The sequence below is a fragment of the Parasteatoda tepidariorum genome, chromosome 6 (assembly GCF_982258835.1).
Source record: "Parasteatoda tepidariorum strain Cologne lab strain chromosome 6, Ptep-v5.0, whole genome shotgun sequence".
NCBI classification, from domain to species: domain Eukaryota; kingdom Metazoa; phylum Arthropoda; class Arachnida; order Araneae; family Theridiidae; genus Parasteatoda; species Parasteatoda tepidariorum.
In genome coordinates, this window is record NC_141760.1 from 115,345,929 (window position 1) to 115,364,970 (window position 19,042).

Sequence of the window (19,042 nt, forward strand, 5' to 3'; positions counted from 1 at the left end):
AGCCGACAAAATTTGAGGGGGGGGGGGTTTACGACTTCTAATGTTCAACTCTGTAGCCTTGTAATTTTGCACCCTATCCAGAAGTCAAAGGAACTCCTTGATCAAATATTGAGAGAAATTTTTCCTCGTGGAGGACTTTATGATGGGACTAACCAGCATTTGCGTTACATGGAGAGGAAGGCCACGAAAATCTCCCATGGTTAGTGTGACAGCAAAGAGACTCTTACCCATGATCCATCTACCATTAAGGATATTTTACGTCAACACTGTGGTCGGTTCAAGCCGAACGCGGAATTTGTATCGACCAGCCATCGCTGGGATTCGAACTCGGTTCACCTCTTTGTAAAACGAAATAAATAGTTAAATAGTTAATTTAAATAAATCCGAATCTTTGAAAAATAGTTAATTTAAACAAATCCGGGCTTAATCGAATGACATAAGACAAATAGTTTAGATAAAGTCGTGATAGGTCGGGAGACGGAGCTTTCGCCTTCCAATGAGGTGAACCGAGTTCGAATCCCATAACTCGATCCCATAATTCTCATAACTCGAGAACTTTTTAAGTGTATTGAGAAGTTCCTGGACAGAATTATAAAATTCATTTATGCAACGCTAATTCCATGCAAAAAATGACTTTTAGAAAATATTCATTACCTACATTTTATTTTTCTATTTATTATTATTATTCGAAAATTTTTGAATTGTAAAGTATAAAATTATTTACATCATTTTGAAAAAGCAATTGTATAATTCGATTAAAAACTGTGCGAGATATGGCGAAATACGCAAACAAATATTATAAAATAAAAAAATACTCAAAAATAAAATAAATAATAAAAATATATAAATAATAAATTATTAAAAATATAATGAAATAATAATATTAAGGATACTTTAGATTGCTCTCCTGACCAAACTATTGGGATCCTATTTTCTTGATTGTGGCTACCCTCCATATTTAGGGAGGGGTTTCATAATATCTGCACCCGCAAAAAAAAAATGGAATGCTTATTCAGCAAAAGTGCGTTTTTCGGTCTGATTTTGTAACTCGACATCACTTCCTCGAACCTTTACAAAGTTCTAGAACGTGAAGAACCAATCATTAGTTCGAAAGATATTTAGGAACCGTATTTTTGCGCGCAGTACATTTTTTTTAAAATTAGATTTTTTTTTTTCAAAAATACTTTAAAGTCAGCAGTCTTTTTTAAATTTTTTCGATTTAAAATAGTGATAGTAAATTTACGTGATAGGAATTTAAATTTTTTAAAACTCACTTTATCATTTAAAGTTCTGAATTTAGAGATATGACTTGTAAAGTTACAATTGCAATATACCCAGCTCTGAATACCGCTGTGATAATTATGCTACATGTTTAAACATAAGTGCATAAAAGTAAGAGCGAAATGTTTCGTTTAATTGCTAAATTTTTTTTAGTTACTGAATTCATTTTCTTAAACACGGATTTCCGACGCGGCCTTCCCCGAAGATACATTCTCAGAAGAAAAAAAAATAGTTTAATGTTGAACATTTTGCTACTAAGCTGTAACATTAGTAAGATTAACCAAATTTCCTTTCAAGTTGAACTAATTAATATTTAATCAGTAAGGAGTATTATAAAATGTTTAACCATAGAACCCTTTTAAACAATATAATGGTTCCAAAATTGTTAACAATGTAGATGGAGCATTGGGTGTTGTAAGAAAACTGGGGTAAATGTGTCGAAAAACTGTATAAATACACTATCCGGCCAAAAGTATCCGGACACCCGGTAGTTATAGTGGTGGAAGCATAATGGTGAGGGGATGTTCCTCGTTGTTTGACCTGGATCCGTTAGCTCATGTGGTTGGAAACATGAACTCTGAGATATATGTGGACAATACTGCTCTCCTAACTCTGCGGTAATATTTCGGGGAAGGCTCATTTCTCTTCCACCAGCATAACTGCTCCATTCACACATCGATGCTTTGAATAGATGGGTGTTCAAACACTCAGAGCCCCGATCCCATGGAACACACCTTTGGAACGAGGAGTGCAAATTATGTATCCTCACTGTAAGCACAGCTGTGATGGAAGTCCCATCAAAAACTGGAGTAAAGTATTCCCAGACGTGTGCATCGATGCACAAAGGGGGGGGGGGACAACATCATATTAATATGCGTATCAAGGACGCTCTAAGTCCATACCACTGAGTGTATGGGTACTTTTGGCCAGGTAGTGTATATCAAATACACGAGTGATACCATTCAAAAATGAATTTGTAACAAAAGTAATAGTTTAAAAACGGATGTGATACTCACTCGTATGCCGCTTTCAGTGAAAGTCTCTCTGTACTGAAAATCACAGACAACAACACAGAGTAAATAGGTCACCATAGGGGGAGTCTCTTCAAACTCGCTCAGAATCAAGCCGTTATTCTCACTCGATTTGCTCTGAAAATGAGAAACACCATCTTTCATTTATTTATATATACAGTATCAGTAATTTTATCACATTATTCTTTTGTTTTTTCATTCAGTGAAAGATTCCTATGGACTAAATTAATTTTGCCAAACGGATGGTCAGAGACAAGCTAAAGAGCTGAATAGTGACTTAACTAATTTGTATCAAAAAGAGGTTCTTAACCCCTTCCTTCTCGCTCCCGTGAAATTTCCGGGCTGGAGTGTTCAATAGTAACGCGCCAATAAGAATAAAACTAATTCATTTCTTTTGCCCGGAAAACATTTCATTTCTCATTTACCACACCAGATGGCAATACCAGGATATTTTTAAGGTAATTGTAGATAGTTTATTTTAAACTAAATGCCAGCACTAATCAAATACGTGTATTTGGCGAAATAAGCACTTTTATGACCGTCTTCTTGAAAGTTAACCGATCGTTAAGGGGGTAAGCAAAACAGGGACAGCTTGAGGAAGATCATTGGTTTTCTCACTGGACACTGCACCCTTAGGAGATACCTATACATAAAGGGAGTTGTATCTCTTTGGCGAAGTTGTCATCTTGAGGATACTTCACGAGGTCTATTCTGTTCAAAGATTTGAGCATTATCCAGTCAAAATTTTTGATGGTTTTCCACTGATGGATCAACATAATCTTGATGGTAACCATCATTAATTCCATCATGAACCATTACATTTTTGATTGCATTAAACATAAGCAACCATCGCTCCAATGTAGGAATTCGGACCGATTTATGATAGTCCAACATAATAATAAACAACTTGTTTTGATGGTTTGTTCATGTTGAACCATCAAGAATTCTCATTAAACCATCATGTATAATTGGGACCATTGTGGGTTGGTGGTCCATGAGAACCATCATAGTGTGTTAAAATAGCATTTTCCATCATGTAATAATGGAAGTTTGTTGGCATATCCAAAACCATTAACGGATAATGTTGGACCATCATGAACCAACAAACTGTTTTGATGGTACTTTTAAGAATTTTGACTTGGGTTTAGGGCAATATTGCATGCAACATATTCCTGTCAAGTGTTTGCTGAACTTTATTTCAGCTATAATGCTTTCTTGTCAATCATGATATAAGGTACAATAGACCTCTGGTCGATGTGTTCAGCACTTTGGAATCTCTCAACCTCTAACTTTCACTAATCGACACCCAACTTCTGTAAAGTTGAGATGTTACTGTAATATCTTCAAAGATGGTGAACCACCGCAGCACCCATGTTAGAGAGTTGCTAATTTAATTGATATAAATATAGGACACTTCTGTAATAAAAATAGATTTAGTTGAACTCACTTTGAGGATAGCGTTGGAGAGAGCAAAGTAGGTGGAGGTGTGTAAGACACTGATATTGAATGTCGTCTTGAAGTGAGGTTCGTCAAAACAAGGAAAGGCTTCACGGGCGGAGGTCGGTTCAAACTGCGTCGTTGCTAAATAACTGCAATAGAAAAAATTAATAAGATAACTAATTTTCTTAAAATTTATGGTCTCTCTAAAACAAATAAGATTAGTTCTATATCTCAAATTTTGTTATAGGGTGGTTAGAACGAAAATTAAGAATCTAAAGACATAACTTTACGTTATGGTCAACTTCAATATACTGGAGTCTCTCTATAACAGAATGGGTCCAGCACTGGACTGATCATAAAAATACGGTTCCCTGCAGAACACCGAAGTCAAGCATCACTGATTGCCGTCAGTAAACGAGTGGGTGACCACCTTGATCAGTCTGCGAAGGGACCGAGGGTGCCCGATATCGGTCCTCGTTAAACTGTTCTACCGTAAAGTGCTCGACTTCGAGAACAGATCGTCGAGCTACCAAACCAGGGGAGCCATCTCCTCTGAAGAGGATCAAAATTGCGATGGTATATCTTTGGATTATCCTCAGAGATGTTTCCCTGACCATCATCAATAGCCCATTATGCAGATCTAGTACGACGTAAATAAAATTCCTATCTACAACAGAATTGATTGATTCCTGGTGAACGACTTGTTACCGAAAAAACTTCATTCTATGGAGGTTAGAACAAAAACGAAATATTTAAATATCAATATTGAAGTTAGAGATCAGCCGATCACTGGTCTAGGAGTTACAGTACTGGACTGCGGAGCCAGTGGATGTGGATTCTTATCACAACTTAGGCATAGACGTAGCTTTCTCTCTCTGTGTTCTGCGTCCTATCTTCTGTGTGAATGCAACCCACCCATTAAACGGGTTTGTGGTTACATGACGCTGCTCCACCACAGTGGCTTAGTCACAGGTGCTCACTGGGTAACGATAAGCTAGGTAGGTGGGTACTTTATTTACGTCGTGCTAGAGCTCCATAATGGGTTATTGGCAACCGTTTGGGAAATATTCCTAAAGATGATCCGAAGACACACCATTGTAATTTTGATCCTCTGCAAACAGGATGGCTCCCCTGCTTTGGTAGTCCGATGGCGTGAAGTCTGGCAGTAGAACAGTTTTAACGAGGACCGATACCGCGCACCCTCGGTCCCTGCGCAGGCTGATCCAAGTGATCACCCACCCTCTTACTGACAGCAGCCGGGGATGCTTAGCTTCTGTGTTCTACTGGGAACCGCGTCTTTACGTCAAATCATTCCTTTTCACTCCCATCTAGTATTCACAAGAGTAAGCAATGATTATTCTACTTTAGAGAGAGACAGAGTGTAAGCTAGTGAGTTAAGTTTTTGAAACTTTTTCTTATCAACAGGGTGCGTAGCCAAATCTTTCGACAAAAAATAAGAACTTTTTAAGCACTCAAAAATTATTTTAAGCACTATATGCATTAACAAAATGCAAAATAATTTTCAAAGACTTCACATGATAATGATAAAATAACCAGTTTCTGACAAAGAACTCCTTTCTTGATTATATTAGTTATCATAAAATAATAAAGAGATATTTCGGTTCGATATCAGAGGGTGGGAAATGAAGCTTGAAATCGAGTATATCTTGCAAAATGCAGCAGAGTGGCGCATGAGAGTACAAGAATCTCACCGAACCCAGCTCAGTTGACGGACATGCGGACTCGCAAATATTTCATCAAACATGTATAATGATTGGCCCTTTCATGCGTTATAGCCGTCGGTACGACGAAATAGATTGTTGAATGAACGCTGAATAGAATAATGTGAAACACACGATTTTGCATAATACACTCCATGAAAAAGCACCTTTAAGGGCTTTTAAAAAAAACGAAAATCAGTACCGTTAGGCACTTTTTAAAAACGCTACGCACAACATGAAGGGACCACACTGCGAAACAAATCAGTCTGGTCCTATTTTACATTATAAATAATATGTTAGTGAAGTAAGTCGAAGAGAGGTAAAAATTTCTTCATTTACTCCAATGTATAACTACTACCAGCAAGATTTGAATTCTTTACTTACAGGTGTTAGACCTGCTCCAATGAACAGGAAGTCCCTATTGTATTATTAAAATTCGTAACTAAAAATTCCATGCCAGCTGATGAAACATTTCTTAAAAATAAAAAGATTTTTTTTTTCTTGTCAGTACCTTTTCGTTATGAAGCGAGGATTAGAAACATCCATTTAAACGAGGAAATTTTACATTAGTTTCATATAAAATTATTTGATTCCATTACGTTTTATTCGTATAAGCGGATCACTCTATGCAATTAAGGGGGAACGACGGCATTGTGATTTAGAAAACTAATGATGCTGACTTTTAAGTGAAAAAAAAATCCATTTTTAAAGCATGTCCTCACATATTTTGACATACTGATTAATTGAGACTATGCATTAAAATAAGTGAAAGGCAGTATCATTTATAACCTTCAGTTGAAATTCTGAAAATGAAATACTTTAATAAAAGAGAAGCACTTTAACCACTTCCCTGTTCATCCCGAGTTAACACGGGTATGTATATATTGCAAATATTTATTATCCCGAGTATACTCGGGCATAGCAGAATTCGTCAATACGTTTTGTTTTTTCACGTTTTTACTCGGCCAGAAGCAAAACAAGAAATATTAATAATCTGCTGTGATTGGATGTTTGCCCATTTGTGGGACGCGTTTTGTATAAACGATGATTTTACATAGAAAAAAAAATCACGTTTGAGAGCGAAAGTGGAAGTAATGCAGATAATTTTTCAAAATTATTTTGCTGATATGTGAACATAGACTAACATTTAACTATTTTTCACTTGCCCGAGATAATTTGGCATACCGACGGTAAATTAAATATTTTTTAAGCATAAAACAAATAACATTTCAACTTAGAATTTTGGATTTATGTTTTGTTTTAGTTTCATGTATTTATTAATGAAATAAAAAAATATGTTGATTTTTTGCATTTTTTTTCCTTCAAAAAAACAGGTAAGAGAATCGGTTAAAAATCTTCTTTTACTAAAGTATTCGCAGTATCATTCAGAAAGTGTTGTCAAATATCACACAAAAGAGACAATAAACACAACAAATCAGGAGTGTTTGTTATCCAGAACAACAAGCTATCAACGAAAATAGATAAACAGGAAGAGAGTCCTATGGAGAGTATTTTAAATGTTCTGATAGTAAATTTCGTTGTAAAAAGAGTTTCGAAATAAGGAGACCTCATAGTAGACTCTGAACGAAACAATTTTATTTTATAACCGTCGTTGAACAGTCGACCCAATCTTTGGGTTTATGACTACTAATGCTCAATTCAGTAGCCTCGTAATTTTAAATCCTATCCAGAAGATAAGGAAAAGCCTGGATCAAATACTGGGAAAAATTCGCCTTCGCGGAGGACTTTTTGATGGAACTGACCTGCATTTGCTTTACGTGGAGAGGAAAACCATGAAAACCTCGATAGGTTAGCCTAACGGCAAAGGGACTCTAACCCATGATCCGTCTACCACTGAGAATATTCCACATTTGCACTGTGGTCGGTGAGAGCCGGGATTCGTATCGACCAGCCATCGCAGGGATTCGAACCAACACGACTTGAACGAACCCGGTTCAAGTCGTTGGAAAGCGAACGCTCTATCCCCTGAGCCATCACGGCTCTAAACAATTCGGTCGTTTTTAGGCCAGAACAGTTTCAAAACTGTTCATTTTTCTGTTTCAAAAATAGTGGCACTGATGTAGATTGTCAAAACAAAAGACAGAAAAAAAGTTTTCAAAATTGATAGTTAGAGAATTTGAAATTTCTACACATCGCTTCCGAACATTTTTTAGACATTAATGAGTTGAAAGTATAGGACAAAATTAGAAAATTTTGTGTTGACCAGTTGTGACATTTTTAGCCGTGGTCAATTTCAAAACATTGAAGACACTGTAATAATAATAATTCGATATAAATTATAATAATTCGACCAAATTATTAGACGCACTGTAGTTTTTTAATAATGAAATGTTTCGCACGACTTTGTAAGCAATACTTTTATATTTAAAGATACCATGTAATGAGTTTTTATTCGGGACATTTTTTTATACCTCCCATTTGCATTTATTTTTAACGTATTGCGTTACAATGTTAATCCATTGATACTCAAACATAAACAAGTATAAACCAGTTTCAGCAGGTTGACTGAATATACTGTATTGCATTCAGTCAACCCGTTGGCTATTATTAATCAGAAATTACCTTCTCTCTTGAAGTACCGGGTCAAAATAGGAACTTCTGTATAAACCCTGCAAAGACAGAGACAAGAGACCTTCAAATTCAAAGTATAACTTATACTCTCCGACGGATAGTTCATCTTCAACCTTAAGAACCAGATAATCGTTTTCTTCGTGCTGGAAGACATCAACCAGGGAGATATTCTTTCCATCTGACAGAATGCTCTGATGGGTGACGTTCAGTCCCTTGGCGTGAACTATGAACACATCACTCGGTTTTTGCAGCTCTACTGTGATGGCTACGGTGCCCCTGAATCGAGACTCTTCTAGCATGGGGTGCAAGAGTAGGTCATAACGTTCTGGAACGATATAGGAGGGCAAACGGTGATGATACCAGGGAATCGACTTTTCAAGCCAAGCTTTGATGCTCTCTTTGTAGGTTTTGAGCCATCGTATATTATTTTGCACCGTCTCCAAGGCTTGCTGACGACCTCTTTTACCGGCGCCCGCATCAGGATATTCGGCGAAGAAAGACTTCATCTGTAAAAGGAAATTTCACTGTTTGGTAGGGTAAACTAACCAGTGAAGGAACACTTAAGCTTCGCTTGCCTTTTAAAAAATCTCTATTAATTTCAAAATTCGTAATTTTAGTTAAATGACAGTGTCAACATATTTGTTACTAATCGCAAATTATGTAAAAAAAATTTAGAGAACTTACATAATATTGTTTTAAAGTTTTGGAGGTTCAAATAACAAGTAGTAAGAAGACCAAGTGAAGGAACAGCTCTTGCCAGTGAATGAACACCCAGTAAAGGAACACTTAATTTTGGTTATTTTTTAATGCTCTTTATGAATTTATAAGCCATACAAACATTTAAAAGCAAGCCTATTCTTGAAATTATAACATGTAAATACTTGGAAAACGTTAACTTTTTTTTTGTAATCATGAATTGAAAATTAAAGTGTCAATATATTAACACATACTGTTCATTCACTGGGAAATCTATGCCCAGTAAAGGAACATGCCTGTCCCCTCACTGGTTAGCAGTTGTTTTTCGTACTTTTAACGTACTTTTGATGCGGAACGCCACTAAAGGTACAAGAAAATTAAAGTTTATCTTTTATTTTCATTAACATAGAAAAAAACCCAGTGAAGGAATACTTGTTCCTTCACTGGGTTTTTCATCGTTTGGTGATCCAGTGAATAAACTCCCCCTTATCTCACAAGGGAAACTAGGGAAGTGTGACTCGCCAATTTTGAAATAAACTAGTGGGATGTATGCCTTATGAGGAATAATTTTAGGGGGCAACATTCGTTTCGGCCCATAGAAGGTACTATGAGAGATAAAAAATAATTCAATATATAGAAAAATCGGTATTTTGTTACTCCAATGAAGACTATTAGTTATTGTAATTCTCATATTCCAATTAATTTTGTGGTACTTTCACGTACTATATAATGCACATTTATTGTCAAAATTGATTTCGGGAATTTTATATATCTGTAGATTTTCAGAAAAACCTGTTATAACCTAGCAGGTTTTTAAAAAAAAAATACATAAAAATTTTTTTCTCCAAAAAAAACTTTCCAAATTAATTGCAGTATGTAATTGCAAATTAATTAATTAATTAATAATTAATTAACAATTAATTAATAATTAATTAATTTTCTGATTAATTCATTAATTAACAAATTATTTAATTATCCAATTAATTACAAATCAATTGGATTATGAGACAATTACAATAGCTAATAGTCTGCATTGAAGTAATAAAATACCGATTTTTCTATTAATTGAATTATTTTTTTATCTCTCACAGGACCTCTATGGGCCAAAACGAATGTAAATTAATTTATTAATTAGCAAATTAATTAATTATCCAATTAATTACAAATTAATTGGATTATGAGACAATTACAATAACTAATAGTCTGCATTGAAGTAATAAAATACCGATTTTTCTACATATTTAATTATTTTTTATCTCTAACAGAACCTTCTATGGGCCGAAACGAATGTTGCTCCCTAAAATTATTCCTCATAAGGTATACATCCCACAAGTTTATTTCAAAATTGGCGAGTCACACTTCCTTAGTTTCCCTTGTCAGTACTTTATGATGCTAAAAAAATAAAACGTAACTTCAATAACTATATTTTGAATTCTCTTTTTCACGGCGAGAAAAATAAAACTATTACATGCAATTAATTCTACTTCAGACATATAAATACAAACACTCACCTTATAATTTTTTCAATGTGTTACAGAGATAATAACAAATTCAAAATTTTTTCCAGAGAAGTCTATTTGACCAGGTAATCCAAAACATTACTAGATGACTTCCTACTGTTTGGCAGTAAGCTGTTGTTACCAATCAATCTACAGAAAAACTTTCAAATTCTTATTTTTAATCAATATATATGAAATGTTCCTTCACTGGTTGGTTTACCCTACATTTCCAGCAATTGATAATAAGATTTTCCTTCAACGTTGATGCAAACTTAAAGTTATTTATTTATTAAATGTTATCTAAAAGTTAAAAAAAACAAGTCGAGTGTAGTTATTTTATTTTACAACCGTCGTTGAACAGCTGACCCAACTTTTGAGGCTTACAACCACTGATGTTCAACCGTAGTCTTATAATTTTGAACCCAATCCAGAAGACAAGGGAGATACTGGATCAAGTATTGGGGGGAAATTTCACTTCGTTCATGGAGGACTTTTTTTGAGGGAATTAAACCGCATTACTGTTAAATAGAGAGGAAAACCACGAAAACCTCCCACGGTTAGCCTAACGGAAAAGGGACTCTAACCCTTGATCCGTCTAGCACTGAGGATATTTAACGTCAGCATTGTAGTTTTTACAAGCCAGGCGGGGAGTTCGAATCGACTAGGGAATCGAACCCGGGTCACCTCTTTTGGAGACGAGCTCTCTTACCCATAAGCCACCAAGGATTAGAGTGCAGTTATTCTGACAACTTTACGTGCGTAACCATTGAATTTCATAAGTTATTGAGATACTCTGAAAAAGATTTTAGATAAAGTCAGCAAACCGCAACAACAAACGGTAATAAGTATTAAAATGTTTCGTCCGGGATTGCCTTGTTAGCAGGGAGCTGGACTCTCGTTTTTGAGAACGGGAGTTCGAATCCAGCCGACCGCAGACTCCCCGCGTAGTAAATGGTGGCTTGTGCATGTTAAATCTGCCGGGTCATACAGTCCTCCATGTTCCGAATACTGAAAAGAAAATTTTAAAATATGCAAATGAAAATCGATAATAAGATGATAACGAAAACGATTCGAATTATTTGCTTCCATTTTAATATTTTGAAGTATTTTTTTAGCAATTGAAACTTTATGACTTACTCTAGGTTGTTTGCCTGAGCCTACTTTTTTTTTTCTTTTAAGTTTAAAATTAGTAATGGAAAAGAAAGAGAATTTGCGACAAAAATTTTCCTCTGAGGTATGGCCTCCTCTTCAGATGTTCTAATTTTTTTAAGGAATTTGTAAGGAAATCGACGTTTTAGGTTATTAATGTGGCGATTACGCGGGCGCTATGCCATATAATTTTAAATTTTTCTTTTATAAAACATTGAAAACTTAAATTGTGATTTTTTGAATCTATCCAAACCACCCCAAAAATTCTTGTATATTTAGACAATTTCGGGTAGTTTCAAATTTTTAGTATGTAGCCTAAAAAGATCCAATTTGCCGACTGGTTCATACGGTAGGCAGGGTACCGACCTCATGTGAGCAATGTTCCGTATATCTTTGGAGGTAATTTTGATCAATTGCTGTCGTCTGCCATTAAAGCAGAGGGAGTGTGATTGTTCTTATTTTCTAGCGGCACGACCTATGGCCAAGAATTCGACTTCTACCACAGCCATACGCCACACCCGTTTATAGGGTGGACACATTCATACATCCATTCAGTCATCTAAAGATAGTAATTTAGACCTGAATCAGAGCACAATCCATCTCAGAGCACATCCAATCCCAAGAGGTGTAATTTGATATGGGAACATTTCCCCCTTAGTATGGCGTCCTCTTAAGAAGAAATATTCAGCTGGAATTTTTTAGAATTATTTAATGGAATATACGGGGGAAATGTATTGAAATGATAGCCTTACCTCTTCCAACTCAGCAGCTGTTGTGAAATAACTGCAGATTGCTTTGATGGCAAAACCCATAGTTCTATCGTTGAGCGTGAATCTGAAATATGGCATTGAAATTAACGGAACATCTTGAAAGAAAAAACAACTTTATTAATTTTAGTAAATCGGTTGAATACCTTTCAACGAGCCTCGGCCAATTTTCTCGCACGAAATTCCATACAAGAGTTCTCCCCATCGAATTTCCCGCAATGGAAATCAAAACACCAAAAAAATCTTGGCTTCTAACATTCTTCTCATCCATAGCATATTCAATATACCTGAAAGCAAAAGTTGAAACAATCACTCTTACTCTTGATGGGTAAAAGTTTTAAATTTAGCTATAACTTATCAAATGTACAATTTTTTAAACTTAGGAATACACATTGTGTGACGCAATAAGAAAAAACAGATAATTATACTTGTAAAGGAACATTGTAACTACGAACTGTTCTTTCCTGGCGCCATCAAATTTCTCCCTCTTTTGTCAATTTCGCCGAACGAGAAAAATTAAGACCTTGAGTGAGATAAATAAATTTTCCTACAATAATGGATAGACTGTCTTTACAAAACAAACAAAAGGTGGAAAATTGCAGCAGATTGAAAATTTAAAAAACAATCGATTTAAAATCATGAATAAGATTGGTAGGTACTTTATTGACGTCACACCAGAACTGCACAATGGGCTATTGGCGACGATCTGGGAAACATCCCTCAGGATGATCCGAAGACATACCACCGCAATTTTAATCCTCTGCAGAGGGGATGTGCTTCGGTTACCCGACGACCGATACCGCACACCGTCGTACCCTACGCAGACATTGATGCTTGAATTCGGTGTTTTACTGGGTCATCGTGTCTTAACGATGAGGTACCACACTGCGGGAGTACTCTGCTGGGAAAACAAGGTAACGTTGTTTGTTCATTTGCAAGACAGGATGTTAGTAATACACTATCTATCGAAAAGTTATCCGGGCTGATAATGATGGTGGAAGCATAATGGTGTGGGGGATGTTCAGGCCTGGGCTCGTTAGTATAGTGTATGTGGACAATGCTCTATTTCAATATTTCGGCTCTTCCATTCACACATCGAGGCTTGCACAGACGTGGTTTGATGAAATGGGTGTTCAAAAATTGCCTTCTCAGAGTCCCATAAAAGAACACCGTTGGGACGAAACTAGAGAGCAGATTAGGTAGCCTCACTGCAAAGACAGCTGCGATGAAAGCCAATCAAAAACTGGTAGAAAGTCTTTCCAGTTTTTGATGCTAAAAGGGACCAACATAATATTAATATGTACCTCAGGACGTTCTAACACCATACCACTGCGTGAGCGGACACTTTTGGCCAGATAGTGTTACATACTATAGCTCTGAAAAAAACAATTGTCTAGAAAGACAAAATAGCTTTAAAAAATACACGAAAACTGACTACTTTGGAGTAATTTTTCAAGTACATAAAAATAATATCACGAACTCTTTTCTTCCTATTAACATTTTTTATTAATCTTTCTTTTCCCCACGTATTTTCGTGTAAAAGAAGTTCCGAACTAGCTGTTTGGAATTCCTGAAATTAGAAGCTACAGAATTCCAGCTACAAATTTCAATCAAATAGGAAACGTTTCAAAAATGAGTTTTCTCACTTTTATAAATAAAATTGCAGATTTTTTTTTCTTTCAAATATTAAAAAAAAAACTATTTTACAGTCCTATTGCGCAAAAGTTTATCTGCAAGTTCTTAGTTTAATTTATTTTATAATCACCTTTGAGCAGCCGATCCAATTTGTTTAGGTTTACGACTACTAATATTCATCTCCGTAACATATTAATTTTGAGCCTAATTCAGAAGACAAGAAAACTCCTGGATCAAGTACTGAGAGAAATTTGACTTCATGGGGGACTTTTTTTGATGGAACTAAACCGCATTTGCGTTACATGGTAAGGAAAATCACGAAAACCTCCCACAATTAGACTAATGGCAAGGGGACTCTAATTAATGATTCGTCTACCACTGAAGAAATTTTATGTCAGCACTCTGGTCGTTGCAAGCCGGATGCGGAATTCGTATCGACGAGCCATCGCTGAAATTCGAAACTGGGTCACCTCATTGGAAGGCGAACCCTCTATCCCCAGAGCCATCCCAAATGCCAGTTCTTATAATTATTTTTCATTTCATCCTCTTTATAGACACCCTATCCAAGACTTTCGTAAGAATTCGCTGGGTCTTTTCTATCGCATTAATGCAGTTAAAAATAAAGGACACTAGATGTTAAGGTGGCAAAGGTCGAGAAAATTTGATAGGATTTGCTTTAATCAAGCATCACTGGCTGCGGTCAGAAAGCGGGTGGGTGACCACCTTGATCAGTCTGCTTAGGGACTGAGGGTGCACGGTATCGGTTCTCGTTAAACTGTTCTACAGTAAGGTGCTAGACTTTGAGCTCAAGTCATCGGTCTACCAAGCTTATTTTGATTATCAGGCCTCATGTTTAAGGATTCTAATCTTTATTTTTATGGGATAAGCAACTGAAAAGGTGATTCAAATTATCAAATAATCTAATAACGTATGACCATCAAAAAGGGTAAAAAATACAGAAAAGAGGAAATTATTTTACAGTTATTTTAGATTTTAATATTGGGCATTATTTTGTAATGTTGCTCAGTGTTGATTCATTGATAATTTACTTTTATTATTTTTAAAACCGTACGAAGAATGGGCATTCCACTAGTTTATCATAACGCAACAAAGCGTTTTTAGAAAAAATATTTCGGTTATTAATTTTCCCGTGAAAGCACTTTTTTTTCTTTTGTTATAGTTACTGATGCATAAAGCAACGTTCATACATTAGGTTGCAACATAATAAAATCTCTGCACTTCTGTTTAAGAATAACTGTATTCACTGAATGTACTAAATATACACCCATTGTTATAAACTCAACGCAAACAATCCCATAGTCACTTTGGTGAATAACTACAATATTTGTAACGACTAATATGCTATTAATGTATTCATTGTTGTTGTTGTCGTCGACCATAAAGGCAGGAAGGTGCGATTGTTCTTGTTTTCTATTGGCGCCATCTATGGCCAGGAATTCGACTTATGCCACGCCCACACCCGTTTATAGGGTGACCCATTCATTCTAATTTTGGCCTGAACCAGAGAAAGATCAATATTCAATTCAGTGCTCCAAGAGGAATTTATTTGTTATTGAAATATGGAGGACTTTGTGACTCGACAGATTAAACGTGCACCAATTACCATTTACTACACGAAAAGTCTTCGGCCTGCTGGATTCTAACTATCATTGTCAGAAACGTGAGTCCAGCTCCCTGTGAACCAGGCTATCCCACCCCAATTTTTTTTATTAATATTTTATATCCAATTACGGTAAATTTGGAAAAACATCAGCATTGAGAAAGCGAGGTACTGGTAGTGCATAAACTGAACAGTGTTATTTATATCAGAGCAGGGAATACCGGACACGTGCCGAAGTCAAAATATTTTATAGTTTTCCATTGATAGACCAACATAATCTTGATGGTAACCATCAATAATTCCATCATGAACCATTATATTTTTAATTTTAACCAACATAAGTAACCATCACCCCAATGTAGGAATTCGGACTGATTTATGATGGTCCATCATAAGAATAGCAACTTGTTTTTATGATTTGTTCTTGCTGTACCATCAGAAATTTCCATCATAGTCTCTTATAAATCAAATGTTTGAAACGATCTCCCCAACGTCATATTTCGAACTGATTTTTAATGGGCTAACGTAAAAGAAAACATATTGTTTTGATGGTTATATGGTGCTTTGATGGCTGTTGGACGAACAATTATGGAAACTCATTGTTGTACCATTATGGACCATCATGAATTTCCGTCATAGTATCTTAGAAATCAAATTTTGGAACGATCATGAACAACCATCGTCCTAATGTTGGTATTTCGACTGATTCATGATTGCCCATAAAAATACGAGAGACATAAAAAAGCGAAATTACTTTGATGGTGGATTACTGAGAACCAACCAGAATTCTCATCGAAATGTTTAGTTAGAACCATCATGGAGTAAACCCGATAGTTGGTACATGAGAATTCTCTTGATGGTTAACCATCATAGCGTATTAGGGTAGCATTTTCCATCATGGAATAATGGAAGTTTGTTGGCATATCAAAAAGCATGAACGCTTCATGGAAAATGGTGACCATCAAATGATGTTGGACCGTCATGAATCGCACTGAAACCAACATAAACCATCAAAATGTTTTGAAAGGCAAATATCTTAAAGAATATTCCCAATGTCTTTTCTAATCTAATAGGGTCATGAATAAATTAATATCAAATAGGATATATTTTGGAGAAAATTGACAATCAAGGTGAAACCAGTTACCTGTGTAAGAGCGAAGTTATTTTTGTGCATGCGAGTCCATAAAGGTATGTCCCACGTGCGGCTGCTGATTCCTCTGTCAGATATTTACTCCACATATAATTCCAGTGTTCCTCTTTTCCAATCTCTGCCATTCCATAGCGGAAAACGATCTTTCTCAAATTGGAAGACAGGCTGAAAAACAATTCTTAACAATTAACACGCTCCTCGTTTGCTGTCAAAATTGTAACTGGCTAGCTCACAAAAGCTCGCTTTGAAGCAGAGGAAAATATATCCCTTCCTGAAGTCTACATGATGATTATTACATCATTAAACAGAATTTATAGTCTATCAAATTTCGGCCACTCTCCCACAAGCTAGAGTATTCAAATCCTTATCCTGCCTGATGAAAATACAATTGTTTTTAAATGGAGTGAGCAAACCTCATCATCAATAAAAATTTTAGGAATTTTGGAACAAACAAACACAAAATAAAAATAAAATAAACATTTTAAAAACTGTGTTTTTTAAGTAGACTGAAAATTACCCTATTTTAGTCTCACTGATAATATCGCTATTTTTTATCACGTTTTCCCTCCATTTTAATAAAAAAGACCTGTATTTAAATAATTATTTAACAAAAATCATTAAACCGTATTTTTATACCTCATTCAGTTCATTTTCAATAAATAATAAACTAAACAATAAAAAAGAATTAAAAATTAATAAAATAATTTATTATTAATTGTATTAATAATGTAATTAATAATTTAAAGAATTGATTATAATTAATAATTTAAAATTAATGTTAATTGACCAATTATCTTGGGGTAAATTATCTTTATACAGTAAAGTCCCGATTATCTGAGTCTCGATTATCCGAGTTTCCACTTTAACCGAGCTATCAAATATTTTTCTTTGTTCTTTTTTTTTTATTTTTAAGATTAATGCCGAAAAAAATTCTGAATTTTATCTTACAAACACCCAGGAAAACAAATGGACGGATAACACGAGATTACCGATAAAATGATGATCGTTAATATCGTCAATAATCAAAATGAATCTAGCTAAAATGACAATGCAGATGAACCAAGAGCTATCGAAAGTGCTATTGAGTAAATAGAACAACACGACACCAGCCTTCCTGTTATCTCTAAAAAACAAAAATGACGAAACATTGCTGCAGAAAAGTGCCAAAGTACTGTAAAACGAAAAACGATTAAGGAGTTTAAGTACTACTTCTTAATTTTCGTAAAGTATGCTTTTTAAGTAAGTATTTTAATTATAAAATGAATCGCAAAGGAATCGCCTTCACCGAGTTTTTCCGTTATCCGAGTTAGCCATGATCCATATTTACTCGGATAAAGGAGACAGTACTGTATTTGTACGTCTCATGCACCTAGATATTCGTCATAAAAGTAAATTAAAAATAGAATAATGTGAATTAATTTAAAAAATGCGTAATTCGGTACATTAATTAAGGTCATCCATTTAATTCATTCAGCAAAAAGTTAGTCAGGTTTTTTTGGGGCACAATGAGGAGAAATGGGGAGAATGAATGAGGAAGTCTGGAGAGCTGTATTAAGTTCACGAATGAAGCTTTTGAAATGAGGAGACCTTCCAACTAGAATGTCTAAATGTCTTCATTTTTCTCCCTAATAACTTAACCTTGAAAAAAAAATTAAAAGTGGGTTTCATCCGTCGTTTGCGGACATCCAACACCCTCGAAAATTACTATGCAATTATGTGGTTTTCCTTGCAAACGCTTCGATTGCTGTTAAGTTAAACGCATTTGAAATGTGTATGTGTTCTATCTTAAGAATTTAAATTAATGATTAAAATCTTTAAAACTAATTCTTCTTTTAAAAAAATTAGAACTTTTTGTCAATAAATACAAAAATTTTAAATTGGAATTTATTACATGTAATAGAAAAATGTACTGAAACAAAACAATAATTATGCTTTAAAAAAAACAATTAAAATAAAAAACACAATAAGTGTTCATAGAAGCAATTGTGTTGCCCACAACTGACTCGATTAGGTTTACAAGATACAGAATTGGATACAAAACAGGACATTAGAGGGCAGAATTGGAGCAATGACTGTAAAGTACTTTAATTCTGTGAACATGTTTAGTACAGTCAGAACTAATATTCAAAATCTATGCTTGAAAATGTATTTAAAAAGCCGTTAAGAATTATTAAAAACACGTCATCTTTTCTCTAAAAATGAAAGAGTGTCTTTCAGTTATTATGAACTTATTATAATGAAATTTCCCTTCTAGTTTCAAATAAAATCAATATGTTTCAGATTTTAAATGAGATAATTAATGATTTGAAAAGAATGTCTTACTCATGTCCACGTGTCCAGTTTTGAAAGAGTTCAGCCGCATGGGTCAAGCAATCTTGATTACCGCTGTAGCAGGCCAGACCAATAACAGTCGTCCTCAACATGCTGAAAAAAGTGACCTCAAAATATAATTTTTTTTTT

At 34.9% G+C, this 19,042-nt stretch overlaps 1 protein-coding gene across 1 annotated transcript in view; it reads right to left on the reverse strand.

The window, feature by feature from the left end:
* LOC107439767 (uncharacterized) overlaps positions 1-19,042 on the reverse strand; it is a 169,298-nt gene that overhangs the window by 94,554 nt on the left and 55,702 nt on the right. Inside the window, 7 exon segments of the mRNA XM_043051794.3 lie at positions 2,298-2,429; positions 3,760-3,901; positions 8,057-8,571; positions 12,162-12,243; positions 12,323-12,463; positions 16,577-16,747; positions 18,905-19,006. Coding sequence (XP_042907728.2) covers positions 2,298-2,429; positions 3,760-3,901; positions 8,057-8,571; positions 12,162-12,243; positions 12,323-12,463; positions 16,577-16,747; positions 18,905-19,006 — 1,285 coding nt within the window.